The 17632-nt window shown below is 65.9% G+C and overlaps 1 protein-coding gene across 6 annotated transcripts in view; it reads left to right on the plus strand.

Annotated features, from left to right (window-relative positions):
• Positions 1 to 17632, plus strand: part of PACS2 (phosphofurin acidic cluster sorting protein 2) — a 63724-nt gene that overhangs the window by 42033 nt on the left and 4059 nt on the right. For 3 of the 6 annotated variants that reach the window (XM_055555674.1, XM_055555675.1, XM_055555676.1), the window contains 15 exons: positions 424 to 483; positions 3764 to 3921; positions 5400 to 5490; positions 5778 to 5852; positions 6746 to 6888; positions 8064 to 8196; positions 8395 to 8499; positions 8625 to 8731; positions 8846 to 9000; positions 9276 to 9386; positions 10061 to 10169; positions 14073 to 14115; positions 16279 to 16321; positions 16623 to 16758; positions 17352 to 17578. In XM_055555674.1, coding sequence (XP_055411649.1) covers positions 424 to 483; positions 3764 to 3921; positions 5400 to 5490; positions 5778 to 5852; positions 6746 to 6888; positions 8064 to 8196; positions 8395 to 8499; positions 8625 to 8731; positions 8846 to 9000; positions 9276 to 9386; positions 10061 to 10169; positions 14073 to 14115; positions 16279 to 16321; positions 16623 to 16758; positions 17352 to 17578 — 1696 coding nt within the window. Of the gene's footprint in view, positions 1 to 423; positions 484 to 3763; positions 3922 to 5399; positions 5491 to 5777; positions 5853 to 6745; positions 6889 to 8063; positions 8197 to 8394; positions 8500 to 8624; positions 8732 to 8845; positions 9001 to 9275; positions 9387 to 10060; positions 10170 to 14072; positions 14116 to 16278; positions 16322 to 16622; positions 16759 to 17351; positions 17584 to 17632 lie in introns of all 6 variants that reach the window. The other 3 variants (XM_055555678.1, XM_055555679.1, XM_055555677.1) reach the window with 3 other exon arrangements.

The raw sequence follows: 17632 nt of genomic DNA on the forward strand, positions 1-17632 counted from the left end.
AGCATCTGTGTGAGCCTCAAGCCCAGGGCCTGATGCCCGGCTTTTGTGGAGGGAGCTGGGGCTCCTCCTGTAGGGTCGGTGCCCAGAGCTGAGCCCTGTGGCCACGGCTGCACTGGGAGTAGATGGGCCCCCGCACTCTGGCCACCACCACGGTCCACGGAGGCAGGGTGGGGCCTCACACATGGAGGCTTCTGGAAGAGCCGTAGATCCCTCTCCATCCCCGTGCTTGGCCCAGACCACCAGCCCGTCTGTGGGCCCGTTTCCAGGTCTGAGCACAAGTGTGGTTTCACGCTTTGAAAACGCCTGCCACTGCTGAAGTGTGGGCGGCTGGAGGTCACGGGTCTCTGCTGTCTGAGCCGCCCCTGCCCGCCATCGCTGGGGAGCAGCCCCGCGTGCTCTGACCGCGCCCCACTTCTCTTGCAGCAGCAAAACTTCAAGCAGAAAGTGGTGGCCCTGCTGCGGAGGTTTAAAGTCTCCGATGAGGTGAGGGGGCGGCCCCCGGCAGCCGGGGCCCTGGTGGGAAGAGGGCCCAGAGGCCAGCTCCGGGCGGGTCTCCAGACGGTGATGTCTTCATCCAGGAGTGTGGACGGTGGGGCCACCCCCAGGGCTGCTCGGGGGCGGGCAGAGGCCCGGGCAGTGCCCATGGTGCTTCCTGAACGATCGCTGGACAGACCTGGAGGAAAGCGGGGCATTGTCTTTGGGGGGATGACCACGGGCTTTATTTTTTAGGGTAGTTTTAGGTTCACAGAAAAACTGAGTACAGTTTCCATGTGCCCCGTTACCCCACACGGCCTCCCTGGCTATCAACCGTGTGCTTTAAAATTTCTTCTTTTCGCTTTTTTCTAATCTCCAAATCATGAGTTTGTAGAACTTTGATAACCAGAAGAAAAATGCCTGGTTTTTCTTTAAATGTGATCAGAGGACAGTTCGTCCCCAGGCTCTGGACCCACCCAGGGCATGTGGCATGTAAGTGTCTGACCCCAAGGCCTTGTCACCACGTGGGTCCCAGCAGTGAGAGGTTGCTGCTGAGCCGAGAACGATGCTGGGATTCTTGGCCTCCTGAGGACAGGAATTCAATGCAGGGCCAGTGACGAGGCTTGATCGCTCAGAGCTTTTGTGTGATAAAGATTTATTCAAGTATAAAAGAGAGAGAGACAGCTTCTGACATAGACGTCAGAAGGGGGCAGAAAGAGGGCCCCCCTGCTAATCTTTAGGAATAAGTTACATGCCAATCAGGAGGCTGTTAATTAGAGAAAGGAAATGTCTCAATACTCAGAGACTGGCACCAGGTCTCTCACCCACAACATGCATTTTGAGATAACATTGACACAAAGTGAGTTATCCCGGGCCATAAAATGATTGACATGAATCTTGAAGAAAGGCAGGTTTCCAAGCAGATACATGATCTGGATAACATAGCTTAAGAGAACATCTGCATGGGTAAAATATACTGGTTTGTCAAGTCTGTTCTGAGTCTTTGGTGGAACTGACTTGAAGACAGAACCTAGAGTAAATATATCGTTCATTAACGCAGCTTAAGAAAAACGTTTCCATAAGGAAAACGCATTGGTTAGCTCAAGGTGTGAGAAAAGTTCAGGTGGAACCAGGTGTCGTCATGGCGACACAGAATTTTAAAGGAAGCTTTTAAATTTGTACAGAGAAGGGAAAAAAGTCTGACGCTTGTAGTCTGCTGCCTCCTGCCGCTTAAGAGAGAGAAAAAACGTCTTACCCTCGCAGCCTGTTTCCCTGTGTGGAGGCCCCTGGCCTTCCTGCCTGTGGCCCTCCCGATGGCACGCGTGATGCGAGGGGTGCCGTGCACGTGCTGCCTGGAAGCGGCAGCTGTGTGTCTGCACGTGGGGTGGCGCCGTCCCCTCGCGGTGGCTCCTCATGTGAGCCGCGGTCCTCCCCACACTGGCCTCCAGGTTCACGCGATTCCTGGCAGACCTCCAGCTACCCTTCTGCAGAAACCAACCACCAAATGCTGGAACTTACACGTAAATGCAAGGGACCCAGAATCAAGAAGACAGTCGTTGAGGAAGAATAGACGTGGAGGACTCACACTGTCTGTCTTCAGAACTTAGCAAAAGCTACCATCCTCAGCAGATCAGTGAAGTGAGGTTAAGTCGTTCTATTAATGATCAGTTGATTTCCAGGCAGACCATTCAATGGGGGAAAATAGCCTTTTCAGCAGGTGGTGCTGGAGCAGTGGGATGCCTGGGCACAGAAGAGGCCCCTCCTCACAGTGCACGCAAAAATCAACTCCAGGCGACTCAAAGCCCTAAATGTATGGGCCAAAACTGTAGACCTCTTAGAAGAAAACAGGAGTATTTGTGAGCTCAGATCAGGCAGTGGCTTTTCAGATGTGACACCAAAAGCAGAGCAAACAAACACCAAGCTGGGCCCCATCCAAGTGTGAGGCTCTGTGCTCCAACAGTACCAGCAAGAAAATGAAACCGCACCTCACGGCGTAAAATACTGTGCGAATCACGTATCTGGTAAGAGACCTGTAATCCCGAGCATAGAAAGAACACTTACAACTCAGAACAGCACAGTGAAAAAACCGTCCACTTTAAAAACTAGGCAAAGGATCTGAGGAGATACTCCTCCAAAGAAGAGATACAGAGAAGCCAGCAGGCACACGAGGAGATGCTTGACATCGCTAGTCATCGGGGAGTGCAGATCACAACCACAGACCCCTCTCGATTGCCACTGGGCTGGCCGTCCCCAGGGACATGGAGGAGACGTGCTGATGGGGACATGTGGCCGTTGGAAGCCTCACGTGCTGGAGGGAGCATCCGGAGTGCCACCACTTCGGAAAAGAGGCTGAACGGGTTAGACACCCTTGCTAGGCACGCAGCAGTGCCCCGTGATTCCCCGTGAGGAGGAGACTCGTCCACAAAGGCCGATGGCGTTACAGGAGCTTCCCTGTAGCCACAGAACCTGGGAGCATCGCCCCGTCCCCACCGGCCGACGGCAGACACGCTGTGACCCATCGTGAAGACCCACTGGCAAGGAGGAGCTGGCTGTGGGCGCACACACAGACGCTCACACTCTGATACACACACCGTTGGGCTAAGGAGGGGACACTGCATGCCAAGTTGTTCCAGCGCGTGCACCCTCCTGGGAAAGGGCCAGTGCGCGGGCCTGGGGGGCTGGCGGGGGCAGGGGCGCCGGGGAGCGCAGCCTCTCGCATCTGGGCCCTGGGGGGCTGGCAGGGGCAGGGGCGCCCAGAGAGGGCAGCCTCTCGCATCCGGGCCCTGGGGGGCTGGCAGGGGCAGGGGCGCCAGGGAGGGCAGCCTCTTGCATCCGGGTCCTGGGGGGCTGGCAGGGGCAGGGGCGCCGGGGAGGGCAGCCTCTTGCATCCGGGTCCTGGGGGGCTGGCGGGGGCAGGGGCGCCGGGGAGGGCAGCCTCTCGCATCCGGGCCCTGGGGTGCTGGTGGGGGCAGGGGTGCCGGGGAGGGCAGCCTCTCGCATCCGGGCCCTGGGGTGCTGGTGGGGGCAGGGGCGCCGGGGAGGGCAGCCTCTCGCATCCGGGCCCTGGTGGTGCCGTGGCACAGCTTCTGTTGTTGGAGCGCTGTCGAGTGCTCTAAAGGCCGTGCTGGCGGCGCAGGCTTCCCAGGCTGGGGGGAGAGCCGAGCCAAGCTCCCGGGTGACCGGAGGCCTCCGTGCGATGCCCGCAGGGACCAGCTGGAGGAAGGGTGCCGGGTGGCCGAGCAGTCTCCTCCCGTCTGTCCCGCAGCCTCACACCTCTGGCCTCACGTAGGTCCTGGACTCGGAGCAGGACCCCGCAGAGCATGTCCCCGAGGTCGAGGAAGACCTGGACCTCCTGTACGACACGCTGGACATGGAGAACCCCAGTGACAGTGGCCCCGACATGGAGGATGACGACAGCGTCCTCAGCACCCCCAAGCCGAAGCTCAGGTGGGCACGGCCGCGCCAGCATCCTGGACGCGGGCACGGCCGCCTGCCTTCAGAGCCGGCGGCCGGTAGGGGCGAGCCGTGAGGCAGCCCATCGGGTGGTCCTCGGGGCCGGAAGGGAAGGCGGTGTGCGGGGCAGCAGGCCCTCTGGGCTGTGGGCTCTGGGGAGGGGGTGGACAGGAGGCACAGATCCCGAGGGGGCCCTGGGTCTGTGGGGCTTCCAGAGGTGGGGTGTGGCAAAGGGAGAGTCCAGTTTGGAGCCAGCCAGGGTCAGCCCCGCAGGAGGCCGTGTCCGGGAAGGAGGGGTGGGTGGGATGTGGACCTGGGAGGGACCAGTGGTGCCCTGGGGCTGTCTGTCCTGCGGGGAGCTGGGGGGGGCACTGGGGGCCCCCCAGGGGCAGGGGTGTGGGACAGCGCTGATGGCAGGGGGCCGGGGGCAGGTGGGGGGCTGCAGCCTGGCCTGGAGCCAGGGGAGCCTAAGTCAGAGGCAGGAAGGTCTGTGGCCTGGCTGATCGTTAGATGTTAAACAAGCACAAGTCAGAGCCCGGGGAGCACCCAGGAGGGGGCTGGCACGCTGTCAACTGCCCCCCGTAGCCTCGCAGACCTCTCATGGCAGGATCCCCCCCACAGCAGATCCATCACAGTGGGACCCCCCCTATGGCAGAACCCCCCTCATGGTGGGACCCCTCCACGGCAGCCCCCCCATGGTGTAACCCCCCACAGCAGGACTCCCCCCACAGTGGGACTCTCCACGGTGTAACCCCCACCACGGCAGCCCCCCCCACCATGGCGGGACCGTGCCCCCACAGCGGGTCGAGTCCTGACCAGCCAGTGACTGCTGACTTGGTCCCCAGTCTCCTCCTCCTGGAGGAGCTACTGCAGGCTCAGGTTAGGGGTCCCTCTTCCTTTCTGCCCACGCCGCCTCCACTTCAAGGCCAGCACGGTGGCCCCCCGACCCCTCTCTGCCTTCAGGGGGGGCAGGTCTCTGCTTCTGTCAGCCGCCGAGGTTACCTCCACGGCCCAGCTGACCCGCGCTGTCCCCACTGGAAGCTGTGCCACAGGGCGAGCCCCCAGCCAGCCCCCGTCCCAGTCCCGGGACACGGGTGTGGCATCTCGGGCCTCATCCTGCCGCCACTCACTGGGGTCCAGCCTCACGTTTCACGCCCGTGTGGCTTCATCAGCAGACACTGCAGGGGTCCTGGCCCTCGTTACCTTGACCTTCGGCTCCTGCAGTCTGGCCCGGGGGACCCAGGCCCCCCAACCCACCAGGCCTCCAGGTGTCAGATGCAGCTGTCACGGGTGCCCCGGGCGCCCCCCAGGGTTGGGGGGCTTCGGGGCACAGGTGTGCTGGGCGGCTCTCAGGCCCGCGGTGTCCCCGCCTATGCTGTGGTCCTTGAGGGTGGGGCCTGCTCTGTGCTCAACCCTGCTGGGCCCTGGGGGGGGGTGTGGAGGACAACACACTCTCTGTCCCCATTTCCCAGGCCATACTTCGAAGGCCTGTCCCACTCCAGCTCACAGACGGAGATCGGGAGCGTCCACAGCGCCCGCAGCCAGAGGGAGCCTCCCAGCCCGGTGAGCAGCCCCTGCTGGGGTCCTTGGGCGGGCAGGGGCCACCCTGATCCTCCCATCTGAGTCACTGGAGGCTCTGACAAGCCCAAGGCTCAGTGCCTCCCGGTTTGCGGTGTGGTCTGAGTACCCTGCCCAGTGACTGTTGTGGGGTGGCCCTGAGCCCACAGTCCAGGAAACGCTGGCCAGTTTCCCCAGGCTGCCTCCAAGCCCAGAGTCCCCTGCCCAGAGGTGAGCCAGCCTGGGTACCATTGCCGGACACCTCCTGATTCCCTCCCATCTCATCCACACAGGCCGACGTGCCCGAGAAGACGCGGGTCCTCGGAGGCAAGCAGCCCAGTGACAGCGTGTCCGATTCGGTGGCCCACGTAAGCAGGCGTGGGGCCGCCTTCACAGAGCCCACTTAGGTGTTGCCTTTCGGGGTCTGACCTGTGCCCTGGAGGTCCTCTTGCTCCCACCATCCAGAACTTGCACAGAGATATGATGAGGTCCCCCTGGACTCTCCCCACCCCCGGGGATGGTCAGGGTCCCCCCTAGATTCACCCCACCCCAGGGGACGGTCAGGCCCCCCCTGGACTCTCCCCACCCCCGGGAAATGGTCAGGGCCCCCTGGATTCACCCCACCCCTGGGGGATGGTCAGGGCCCCTGGATTCACCCCACCCCTGAGGGATGGTCAGGGTCCCCCTGGACTCTCCCCAACACCGGGGGAAGGTCAGGGTCCCCCTGGACTCTCCCCACCCCTGGGGGACGGTCAGGGCCCCTGGATTCACCCCATCCCCGGGGGATGGTTAGGGTCCCCCTGGACTCACCCAACTCCTGGGGGCCTGTCAGGGACTCTAGATTCACCCCACCCCTGGCAGGCAGTCAGGATTCCCCTGGACTCTCCCCACCCCCAGGGGATGGTCAGGTCCCCCTGGATTCCCCTTACCCCAAGGGATGGTCAGGGCCCCCCTGCTTTCCTGTCAGGCACAGACCACCACGGCTGCTTCCTGCTGCTCTCGTGCAGGTTCTCAAGGAAGGGGAGGGCAGGGGTGGTGTGGGTCTCCCCACGGCAGGCAGGACTGGGAGCTCTGTGGTTGGAGGTGGAGGTCAGCTGGCTTCGCAGGGCAGCATGTGACCATGTCCACATGCATGGAGTCACCAGCCCAGGAGAGGCCTGAGCACCCTCACCCAAACCAAGGCCGCTTGGGCATGGGAGCACAGTGCCGGGAGGGGGCCCCGGGGGTGTGTGTTCCCGACGGCTCCATCCTCTGCCCACAGAGCACGCCCGCTCCTGGGGAGCCGCCAGCACCGCCCGAGGAAAGCCCCGAGGTGGAGACCTCTGCCCTGGACCTGTTCACCGAGAAGCTGCCGCCCAGCGGGCGGATCACCAAGACGGAATCCCTGGTCATCCCCTCCACCAGGTGACCGGCCGCCCCAGGGAGGCCGTGGCCCAGGCAGTGCCCCTGTGGGCCGGTGCGGAGCATGTGTGGGCGCCCCGTGTCAGGGGGCCTGTCTGGCTGCATGAGCATCACTCGGGGGTCCCACCTGGGACCCTCACTCACCCCCATCTGGAGCTGGCTGCCGGCTCCAAGGGCAGGGAAGGCCCGCCATCCCCTGTCCCCTGTCCTGGACCCTGTGGTGCCGTCTGGGCTGGGGCAGGCTTGTGCTCGGTGCCCGTGATTCCATGGCGCCTGGTGCCAGCGTGGGCGGGGTGTGCCCGCTGGGCGCGGGCCATGCAGATGAGCAGAGCGGCCCTCACACAGCGCGCAGTCCAGTGCAGGGCCTCTGCGTGGCGGTGGACAGCTGGCCGGGGTCCCGTGGACGCGGGAGCAGCCTCAAACGGCGGAGCCAGGCGCCCTCTTGGCAGAGGACAAGCCCTCTGGGTCCTCCACGCACCCTCTCCCCCGCCCCCCTCCGCGCACCCTCTCCCCCGTCCCCTCCACGGTCAGACTCCCGGCTGTGCCGCAGCTCCCTGAGCACTGACCGGCCCAGCACTCTGAGCCTTCTGCATGGTCCCTCTGCGAGGTTGGCCCCGGGCCCCCCACTGCTGCAGGGCCTCAGAGCCCACCCCTCGGCTCACTGTGCCCCGAGGGCCCCCTCCACCCTCTCCCAGCGTCCGGCCCTGTGTGGCGGACACTGAATGCGCTGCTCCCCGATTTTCATCCCGCGGTCAGCCCGCACCGCCTCCCTGTACACGCCTCCTCCCAGAAACGGGAAAGGAGGCGATATGCACACGGCCTTTGGGACCGAACCTCCCGACCCAGGCCGCGCCCGGCGGGAGCCAGCAGACAGGCATGTCAGCCGCTGGCCTCCGGGAGCCCTTGGCTTTGTTTGTTTCTGGGACGGGAGTCTTCCAGGAGCAGGGCTCTGGTGCTGGCACTACCTGGGGGGGCACAGGGGCCTGTGTCAGGACTGGGAGGGGCACCCTGAGCTCCAGGACTTGGGCACGGTCTGCGCCAGGCGCACCTGGCAGGGGAGGGGCTGGGGTCTCCGTCCTCGTGGCCTGTGGCCCAGCTGCCGACCACCCCCAGCACAGCCGTCTCACCGTAGAGCGGCTGGGCCCCCAGGGCAGTGAGTGCCCGTGGCTGCCCCACAGGTCCGAGGGGAAGCAGGCGGGCCGCCGGGGCCGGAGTACGTCCCTGAAAGAACGGCAGCCGGCACGCCCGCAGAACGAGCGGGCCAACAGCCTGGACAACGAGCGCTGCCCCGACACGCGGAGCCAGCTGCAGGTGCCTGCAGGCGGGGGGCTGAGGGGAGGGCCCGGGGGGAGCCCATGCTCCTGCCGCCCAGCCCCGTGGCCTCTGGCCACATGGGGGCTGTGTGTCTGCGTGCACTAGGGGTTGGGCTCTCCCGCCTGTCAGCTGGGCAGGCGAGGGGCTGGGCACAGCTTGCCTCAGGGCAGCTGCAGATGAGTCCCGTCTCTCCAGATTCCCAGGAAGACTGTGTACGACCAGTTAAACCACATCCTCATCTCCGACGACCAGCTCCCGGAAAACATCATTCTCGTGAACACCTCGGACTGGCAGGGGCAGGTGGGGAGGGGCCGGGCAGGGCAGGGTGGGGAGGGGGCAGTGCTTCCTCGGTGGGGCCCTGGCCAGCCCTGCCCGCCGTGGACGCGAGCGGGGCGCGCGGCTGAGGGTCACCCCCGCCCCTCCAGTTCCTCTCAGAGGTGCTGCAGCGGCACACGCTCCCGGTGGTCTGCACCTGCTCTGCGGCCGACGTCCAGGCGGCCTTCAGCACCATCGTGTCTCGGATTCAGAGATAGTGAGTCCCGGGCGTGGGGGGTCTCTGCTGTCTCGGGATGGGGTAAGGGCCGCTCTCGGAGGGGCCGGGGCGCCGGAAGGGCCGCCCTCCTGAAGCTCTGCCCCCCGCCCGCAGCTGCAACTGCAATTCGCAGCCGCCGCCGCCCGTGAAGATCGCGGTGGCGGGCGCGCAGCACTACCTCAGCGCCGTGCTGCGGCTCTTCGTGGACCAGCTGTCGCACAAGACCCCCGACTGGCTGGGCTACATGCGCTTCCTCGTCATCCCGCTGGGTGAGGGGTCCCCCGCCCTGGGGCCGCGCGGCTGCCCCTGGACGCCGAGGGCGCTGGGCCAACTGGGGTGTCCTGTCGGCAGGGCCCAGCGGGGGCTTGCTTATTTATTAACCTTTAAAAGTTCTCAAGACCATAACCCCCGTTTTTTGGCTTGGCTGAATGTCTGCGCTGGAAGGGGCGGAGTCCTCAGGGAGACGCCCGCCCCGGGGCGAGGCGGGGGGCGGAGAAGCGGAGCCGCGGGCGGGGCCGCGCCTGATGCCCCTCTCGGCCCCCAGGTTCCCACCCCGTGGCCCGGTACCTGGGCTCCGTGGACTACAGGTATAACAACTTCTTCCAGGACCTGGCTTGGAGGGACCTGTTCAACAAGCTGGAGGCGCAGAGCGCCGGTGAGGCCCCGGGCGCGCGCGCGCCCACCTCTCCCGTCCCCTGCCCCTCCGGCCCCCCGCTATGCCGCGGCGCCCCCCGCCCCTGCGACCCCCAGGCCCCCACTCCGCCCCCGCGACCCCGCCCCTTGCGCCCTTCCTCTCCTTCCCTCACGGCGCCCCTCTTGTCCCCACCCCCCGCCCCGCCCCCGCCCCCAGCACCCCTCCCGCCCTCGCGCCCACACCCCACCTGCAACCTCCAGCCGCCCCTGCCCCCTCTGTGCCCCCTTCTTCGCAGGCCCGGTCTGCCCTCCCGCCCACTTCCACCCCGCACCCCTCACCCTCACACCCCTGCCTTGCTGCCCAGCCCATCACACCTCGTTTTGAAAGTCAGTGGTTTGCTTTGCTCTGAGACACACTTTATGTATTGGGCCTGAGCGCCGGGCAGGTAGCTGGGGTCAGCAGGCATGGTTAGTGGGGGGTGGGCCAAGATATTTCTCTTTGCCTGTGAGCCGCAAAGCTCTTTGGTGACCGGCAGGGGAGGGCTTTTCAGGATTTGGAGAGGCCTCACTGCCCTCCCCAGGATCCCATGAGGGCAGCAGCCAGAGGAGCCTCTCAGCCATGCCCAGCCTGGCTGCCCGGACCCTGGGTGCTGGGGTGCGCCATGCCCACGGACCACTCCTGGTCTTCTTCTGCAGTGCAGGACACGCCGGACATAGTGTCAAGAATCACCCAGTACATTTCGGGGGCCAACTGTGCCCACCAGCTGCCCATCGCGGAGGCCATGCTGACCTACAAGCAGAAGAGGTACCTCCTGGGGCCCGGGCAGGCGTGGGGTGGAGACCGCTGTACTTCTGCAGTCTTGGCCAGGCGGCCTGCGTCCTCACTGTCCCAGCTCCTCGGGTCACTCATGGGCCCACGGGATGGAAAGAGACCTGGGATGAGGGAAGCCCCCAGTTCTCCTGACCACTGCACCTTTTCCCGACACACATCAGAGTTAGGGTGAGCGGGTCGGCCGGTCTCCATCTTTGTGCACCGGGGTTTCCTGTAATTGGAGTCACGAGAGCAGCAGCCCCGGTGCTGGCCCAGCAGGGACCTGCCTCCTGCAGCAGCCAGTCTCCAGCGGGAGGCCTGGTCCTCACCCTGCCCCGTGCAGGACGATGGCCAGGGGCTGGGCTGATGCCCGCTGGCATGGGGTGGGGCCTTGTGCAATCTGAGGGGGTCGAGCAGTCCCCTCGCCCGTCTGTGAACAGAGGCGCAGTCAGGGGGTTGCAGGAAGAGGCAGACCACAGCCGGTCTGAGAAGCTCAGCTGCCTTGCCCCTGGCTCTGTGAGGGACCCCCGATGGGTGCCTCACCGCCCGAGCGCCTAACAGCGTCCTGTCTCTCTTTTTGGCGGCTCTCTGAAAAGGAGAAAGAACTTTCACTTTGACTTTACCCTCAGGTACCACTGTCCTTGGGTCTGGCCCCCTTCTGCCCACTGGCTGGTCTTTAGGGCTGTTTGGCAGTGTCAGCAGGTGGGGTGGCCCTCAGGGCTCCGTATGGGGGTCAGAAGGCACAGCCTCCATCAGGCAGGCTCTTGGCGCTGCCCGGTCCCTCTCGGGCGCCCACCCAGCCTCAGGGACAGTCCGCTGCCTGGCAGCGTTTCAGAGTGCGGGTTGGGAAGTGGCCAGCGGGACTCCTCTCTGAGCTGCTGCGTCTCTGAAGCCTGGCATTGCCACCGCTGTTAGCCACAGGGACTGGTTCCACCCTGTGAGCCACCAAGCAAGCACTGGCAGCGCTCGGCGTGGGCTTTGCTCCCAGTGCCTGCTGCCAGCAGCCAGGGAGAGTGGCTCGGGGCAGCTTCGCAGCTCAGTTTTGGGGTTTACCTGGATGGTGGCCAGACCACTGGGACCTCTGTACACAGCGAGGCTCTTTTTTTTGCCCCCAAGGCGGCGTCTCCTCCATTTGACCATTTGTCGGAGCCTAGACCCATGGCCCTGCCTGCTAGGTGTCTGGCACTGGGCCCCACGGGGCGTTGCTCTGCCTGAGCCTCAGGGCATTTGCTCTGGAAGAGCCCCAGGGCGAGTCCTTGGGTCCCAGGCCACCTCTGTGCTGGGCCCCGGGATGGATCAGGAGGAGGGGTGTCAGCCTGTTCAGCTGTCCTGCTAAACAAGCCTCAGGGTCTAGAGAAAGACCAGCCGTGGTGTGCCCCGCTGACCCCGGGCTGTCCTGTGGGCCTGCGCTCGCTCCCCTCCCTGCCCACCCCCGTGAGCTGCGCCGGGAGCGCAGCCTGCTTTGCTGCCTGGGCCGCAGCGTCTGTCTGTGCCAGGGTGGGCTCCCGTGAGCCGCGCCTGTGGCCGGGGCCTGGGAGACCCCGAGCCGCCTCCATGCTCAGCCCCCAGCCCTGCATTGCATTGGTGACACCAGCCCCGGGGTGGGGGTGGTCCCAACGTCCCTGCGTCCCGGCCGGAGCCCCGTGAAAGCCAGTGTGCCGTCCAGGCTCAGAGCCCAGGGCCGGAAGGGCAGTGGGCTAGCCTTCGTCTGCAGTGACACAGAACAGGCTGCTGTCCACCCGGAGGGGTCAGGAGACCCAGGAGAGGGTGGGCAGGGGGCACAGCCGTCCCAGGCCTCCTCCAGCTCCAGCCCCGCGAGGGCGTCAGCAGGGAGCCTCCCATCTGCTCAGCACCAGCTCCCGGCCTGAGGTCAGACCCGTTGGTGGTCCTCCCAGGCAACTGTGCGGGCTGCCCAGCACCTCCACCCTGGCCTCTTGGCTGGTGTGGGCTCCCCTCAGCTTCTGTGCCGCCGATGCCACATGGAGGCACCTCCCCCACACACAGGTCTCATGAGCCATGCCCAGGGGCCTTGGCACGGAGCCGTGGGCTCAGGCCTTAGGAGTCCTGATCTCTGTCCCTGCCAGGAGCACGCATGCCCTCCGCACGCAGGGTCCAGGCTGAGGGGTCTTGATGGAAGCCGGTGTCACCCTCGTCTCGTGGGCATGTGCGTGTTGGATGTCGTCTGCATGGCCCAGGAGCACAGCTTGGCTTTGATGCTTGTGTTGTGGAGTCTCCAAGTCCCCTCTCCTTGGGGTTCTCCCCGTCTGCCTCCCTGCGTGCCGACCGTGGAGGGGTGGGCGTGCTAGAGGGCAGTGGCTCGCTGCGGTGGGGGCCCTGTGGGTCGAAGGCCCCCGTGCACTGAGCCAGGGGCGCCCCCAGATGTCCTGCCTCCTCACGCAGGAGGCCCCCGTGCCCTGAGCCAGGGGCCCCCACATGTCCTGCCTCCGCACACACAGGAGGAGGTCCAGGCACAAGGTCTGGGTTGTACCGTTACGTGAACCGGAACGAAGGGAAGTTGTCTTTCTCAACCGTTTGCTTCTTATGATGGGAAGAAAACCTGGGAATTTGGTAGCCTCCGTTGGAGGGACTGAACCTGGAGGTTCTTTCATCCAGTCGTTTGCCAGGTCTTTTGCAGAGATGGGGGGTGGTGCTGGGTGGGTGGGTGGTTCATTGGTGCCCACGTCCAGGGGTGACCAGGGCAGGGTGGCTCCTGCCAGCTGCTGTCCCCTCACATGGGTGGCATGTTGGGCACGGGGCAGCACCTCCTGCCAGGACTGGGACCTGCATTCTGTACTGACCCCTGGGCCAGGGGCGCTTGTCCAGCTGGTGATCACACTTCACGGGGGCACCCCCAGCCCCAGGCCTCCATCCGCCACAGGGACAGGGAGGGGAGAGCCTCCTGCCAAGCTCTGGTACCCTGGGGCTCCTGGTCCCGAGAGCTGGCGCCCAGGGAACTGGCTGAGCTGGGCCTGGGTGCCCACCGGCAGGCCTGCCTGGTGCAGAGGCTTCTCCCTGGGTGGCACCCCCGGGCCGCTGCCCTGCTGGGTGTGCGTGTGTGGACTGCTCTGCAGAAGAGTCACTCTGTGACTTCAAGCTCAGGTTTGGGAGGATGGCTTGGAGAGGGTGCCTGCCCAGGAAGCAGGGCAGGGGGCACCTGTCTGCCCTGTGGCTGGGGGAGGGACCACACAAGGCCCAGAACCAGTCCTGCCCATGGGACCCAGGTGGAGGTGAGAAGGGGGTGCTCTCCCAGCAGCCAGTGGAGCCCAGACCAGGGTGGATCCCGGGGGGCAGACTGGCACCAGCTGAGCCGCAGGACCAGCCCTGTCCCGGGAGGAGTGGGTACCTCGCCCCTACCCAGGCCCAGGGACTCTGGCTGCCTTCCCCACCAGCGGTCGTGACAGGTGATCCTGGAGAGGCTGGGCTCTGCCAGAAGCTGTGCAGGGCCTGTGGGCGCAGTACAGCAGCATGCCCACAGAGCCTCCCCCGCCCCCCCCAGTGGGCACCAACTTCATCCAGACTGTTAAAGGGAAGTCTCAGCCTGACGGGACGGTCACCCCCACCCCCTGGAGGTGGTCCCGGCTGCTCCTGGGGCATCCTGGGGGCACAGGCAGCCCACCCTCTCCTGGGGCCCTGGGGGGCCAGCAGAGTGGCTCCAGGATGGGCCAGCTGCTTGCGCGCCAGGCAGCCCAGAGGGAGGAGCGGATGGCCTCAGGCCGCCCCTCGGGGCTCTGGACCTCGTGCGGAGACGCATTCAGGCTTCCTGCAGGTCAGCGGGCCCTGCGGTCAGAGGTCCAGGCCAGCATCCGCAGGAGGGCGGGCACGAGTCCGGGTGGGCCAGGCGCTGCAGAGGGCAGCCCCGCCCCTCAGGGAGGCTGACTGTGTGTTTCCCTGTCTCAGCCCCGATGAGGAGTCTTCCCAGAAGTTCATTCCCTTCGTTGGGGTGAGTACCGCCCGGGCAGCCGTCGCCTTGCCCGCCATCCTGCTGCCCGGCTGCTCTGCTGCAGGGCGGCCGCGATCCGCCAACGTGATCAGCGTGTCGTCGTCCTCATGCGACACGGTCCAGAACCTTCTTCAGTTGGAGCGGACGACTTGCCTTCGCATCCCTCCCGCCCTAAAGTCTCTCCTGCATCGAGTGGGGAGTGAGCCCAGGCGCTGCTAGGACTGGACTTGTGGAAGCAGGCGGCCCACCTGAGGGCGCGGGGCTGGTCCTCAGCTCTGTCCTGGGCATCGGGGGTCAGTGTCAGGCTTGGCTCTTCAGGGGCCACCCAGGGCCGGCCGGCCTCAGGACAGGCCTCTCCTGGGGTCTGGGGCAGAGGGCTGCCTCTGTCCTCTGGGAGCCTCAGGGCAGGCTTGCTTGGCTGGAGTGTGGCCTGTAAGTTGGAAGGTTTTACTTTGTCCCGTGGCTGAGGAGCCAGGGCTACTGCCTGACAGCCGGCTGTGAGTCCACGGCCTGTGGCCCCACTGGAGTCTCCAGTCGGGGCATCTGCTGGGAGAGGCACGCGGCAGCCAGGCAGGCGGCAGGGCCTCTAGGCCGCTCGCTCTGCTCAGGCTAGGGGTGGCTGCTGGCCGTGCTGGGAGGGAGCGCGTCCAGGGCTGTCCTGCGGAAGCTACTGTGGTGACCACCGGGCCTGTCCTGCTGGCTGCACGTGAGCCGCCGCCGTGTGACCAAGGCCGTGGTCGTCGTCGCGATCTCTTTCACTTGACACACCTCCCACCCGGTCGGCATGGGCTGGGACCCCTGGCAGCCCGAGGGGAAATGGAGCAGGCCCTGCAGCCACCTTGGTGCCCCGCTGGGCTGGGCACCCTCGCTCCAGCACCTGACTCGCCACTGCCTGTGCCCTGCCAGTCACATGCACATGTATTTTGCTGAGGCCAGGGTGTGAGACCTGAGAGGTTCACTCAAGGGGAGAGGGTTCCTCTCCTGCTGGAGGCCATATGCGTCCTGAGCGCTGGTCACAGGTCAGGGCCAGGCCAGCTGGACAGCAGCCTGGGGCCTCTGGGGCCTGTACCTTCATCCCAGGACTGCAGGATGGCCAAAGCAGGCTGTGTCTCCAGGGCGTCTCCCAAACACACCACCTGCAGAGGGAGGGTCCTTCACCAGGGCCTGTGGCACAGCTGACCACATGGACAATGGCTCCACTGAGCCCAGCTCTGCCCCTCGCACTGAGGAGCTCAGACCCGGCTCGGCCCCAGAAGTTCCGCAGGGTGCGGGGACATGGCAAGTGGGCAGCTGCAGGGAACAGGTCCCTACCGGGTCTGGGGCGGGGGACACGGCGAGTGGGCGCTGCAGGGAACAGGTCCCTACCGGGTCTGGGGCGGGGGACACGGCGAGTGGGCGCTGCAGGGAACGGGTCCCTACCGGGTCTGGGGCGGGGGACACGGCGAGTGGGCGCTGCAGGGAACGGGTCCCTACCGGGTCTGGGGCGGGGGACACGGCGAGTGGGCGCTGCAGGGAACGGGTCCCTACCGGGTCTGGGGCGGGGGACACGGCGAGTGGGCGCTGCAGGGAACGGGTCCCTACCGGGTCTGGGGCGGGGGGCACGGCGAGTGGGCGCTGCAGGGAACGGGTCCCTACCGGGTCTGGGGCGGGGGGCACGGCGAGTGGGCGCTGCAGGGAACGGGTCCCTACCGGGTCTGGGGCGGGGGACACGGCGAGTGGGAGCTGCAGGGAACGGGTCCCTACCGGGTCTGGGGCGGGGGACACGGCGAGTGGGCGCTGCAGGGAACGGGTCCCTACCGGGTCTGGGGCGGGGGACACGGCGAGTGGGAGCTGCAGGGAACGGGTCCCTACCGGGTCTGGGGCGGGGGACACGGCGAGTGGGAGCTGCAGGGAACGGGTCCCTACCGGGTCTGGGGCGGGGGACACGGCGAGTGGGAGCTGCAGGGAACGGGTCCCTACCGGGTCTGGGGCAGGGGACACGGCGAGCGGGCGCTGCAGGGAACGGGTCCCTACCGGGTCTGGGGCGGGGGACACGGCGAGCGGGAGCTGCAGGGAACGGGTCCCTACCGGGTCTGGGGCGGGGGGCACGGTGAGTGGGCGCTGCAGGGAACAGGTCCCTACCGGGTCTGGAGCCCCGCTCAGCAGCGCTCTGTTGCCTCCTAGGTGGTGAAAGTGGGGATAGTGGAGCCCTCTTCGGCCACGTCAGGTGACTGCATTCTCCAGGCCCTGGGCTGGGATGGGGTGGCGGGGGTGGGGGTGTGGCGGGCAGCAGCCCTGGTGCCTGTCTGCTGCAGGGCTTGTGTTCACCAGGAATGGGCCTCCCTTGTCCCTGAGGCCTGACAGCTCCTGCTCAGCTTTGGGGGGGGGTCTTCCGGCTTCCCACCCGTGCTCCCCCAGCCCATAGCTGCCTGGCCTCCCTGCCATGTCTGGGTGCAGAGGGCCGTGCGTGAGCTGCCCAAGCAGAGCCATGGGGGAAGCTCAGCACCGCCCCCAACTCCTCCCCTAAGGTGACTCAGATGACGCGGCTCCCTCGGGCTCCAGCGTGCTCTCGTCCACCCCGCCGTCCACGTCTCCTGCGGCCAAGGAGGCCTCGCCCACCCCGCCCTCCTCCCCGTCGGTGAGCGGAGGCCTGTCCTCCCCCAGGTAAATGCAGCCACGCGGAAGTGCCGCCCCAAGCACAGCAGGGATGGGGCTGAGAACCAGGTGGTTCCTTGGGGTCCCTAACCGCACCCCAGGCTGCCTGGAAGCAGAGGGTCAGGGTGGCCTTGCAGGGGACACAGTGGTGTCGACAAGGGCTCACTCAGACAAGTGAGCAGGGGTGCCCTACTGTTCAGTCCTGGCCTGATGTCTCCCCACCTGGCCTCCTGCATTCCTGGGGCCGGAACTACAAAGTCTATAAATACAGGGTGCTCTGGACACAGGGAGTTTTGGAAACTCGGATGTGAGTAGCAGGCCTGGGATACAGTGGGTGTGGTTATTGGCAGCCCCTCTCGGGTGTCCTCAGGGCTCCCTGAGCAGAACCCACCCAGACAGGACTGCCACAGGGTAGGGGAAGCCCACCATAGGACCCCCTGGGGCCTGCACCTATGAGGGGCAGCTGGCCTGGGCCCTCCAAACAGAGGTGGTCCCCGAGGTCGGGCAGCACAGGCACCAGAGGGCACCCGTTTGCCATGCCAGCCCGGGTGCTGCCGTCCCCTCCTGAGGACGGAGGGGTGAGCCTCCCTCGTCTTTCACAGCCAGGGCGTCGGCGCCGAGCTCATGGGGCTGCAGGTGGATTACTGGACGGCAGCTCAGCCTGCAGACAGGAAGAGAGACGCGGAGAAGAAGGACTCGCCCACCACCAAAAACACACTCAAGTGCACCTTCCGGTCTCTCCAGGTCAGCAGGCTGCCCAGCAGCGGCGAGGCCGCGGCCACGCCCACCATGTCCATGACCGTGGTCACCAAGGAGAAGAACAAGAAGGGTGAGGTGGGGAGGTGGGCTGACTGTCGGGGCGGAGGGGCTGCTGCGCAGGCCC

This window comes from Bubalus kerabau, chromosome 19 (genome assembly GCF_029407905.1).
Source record: "Bubalus kerabau isolate K-KA32 ecotype Philippines breed swamp buffalo chromosome 19, PCC_UOA_SB_1v2, whole genome shotgun sequence".
Taxonomy (NCBI): domain Eukaryota; kingdom Metazoa; phylum Chordata; class Mammalia; order Artiodactyla; family Bovidae; genus Bubalus; species Bubalus kerabau.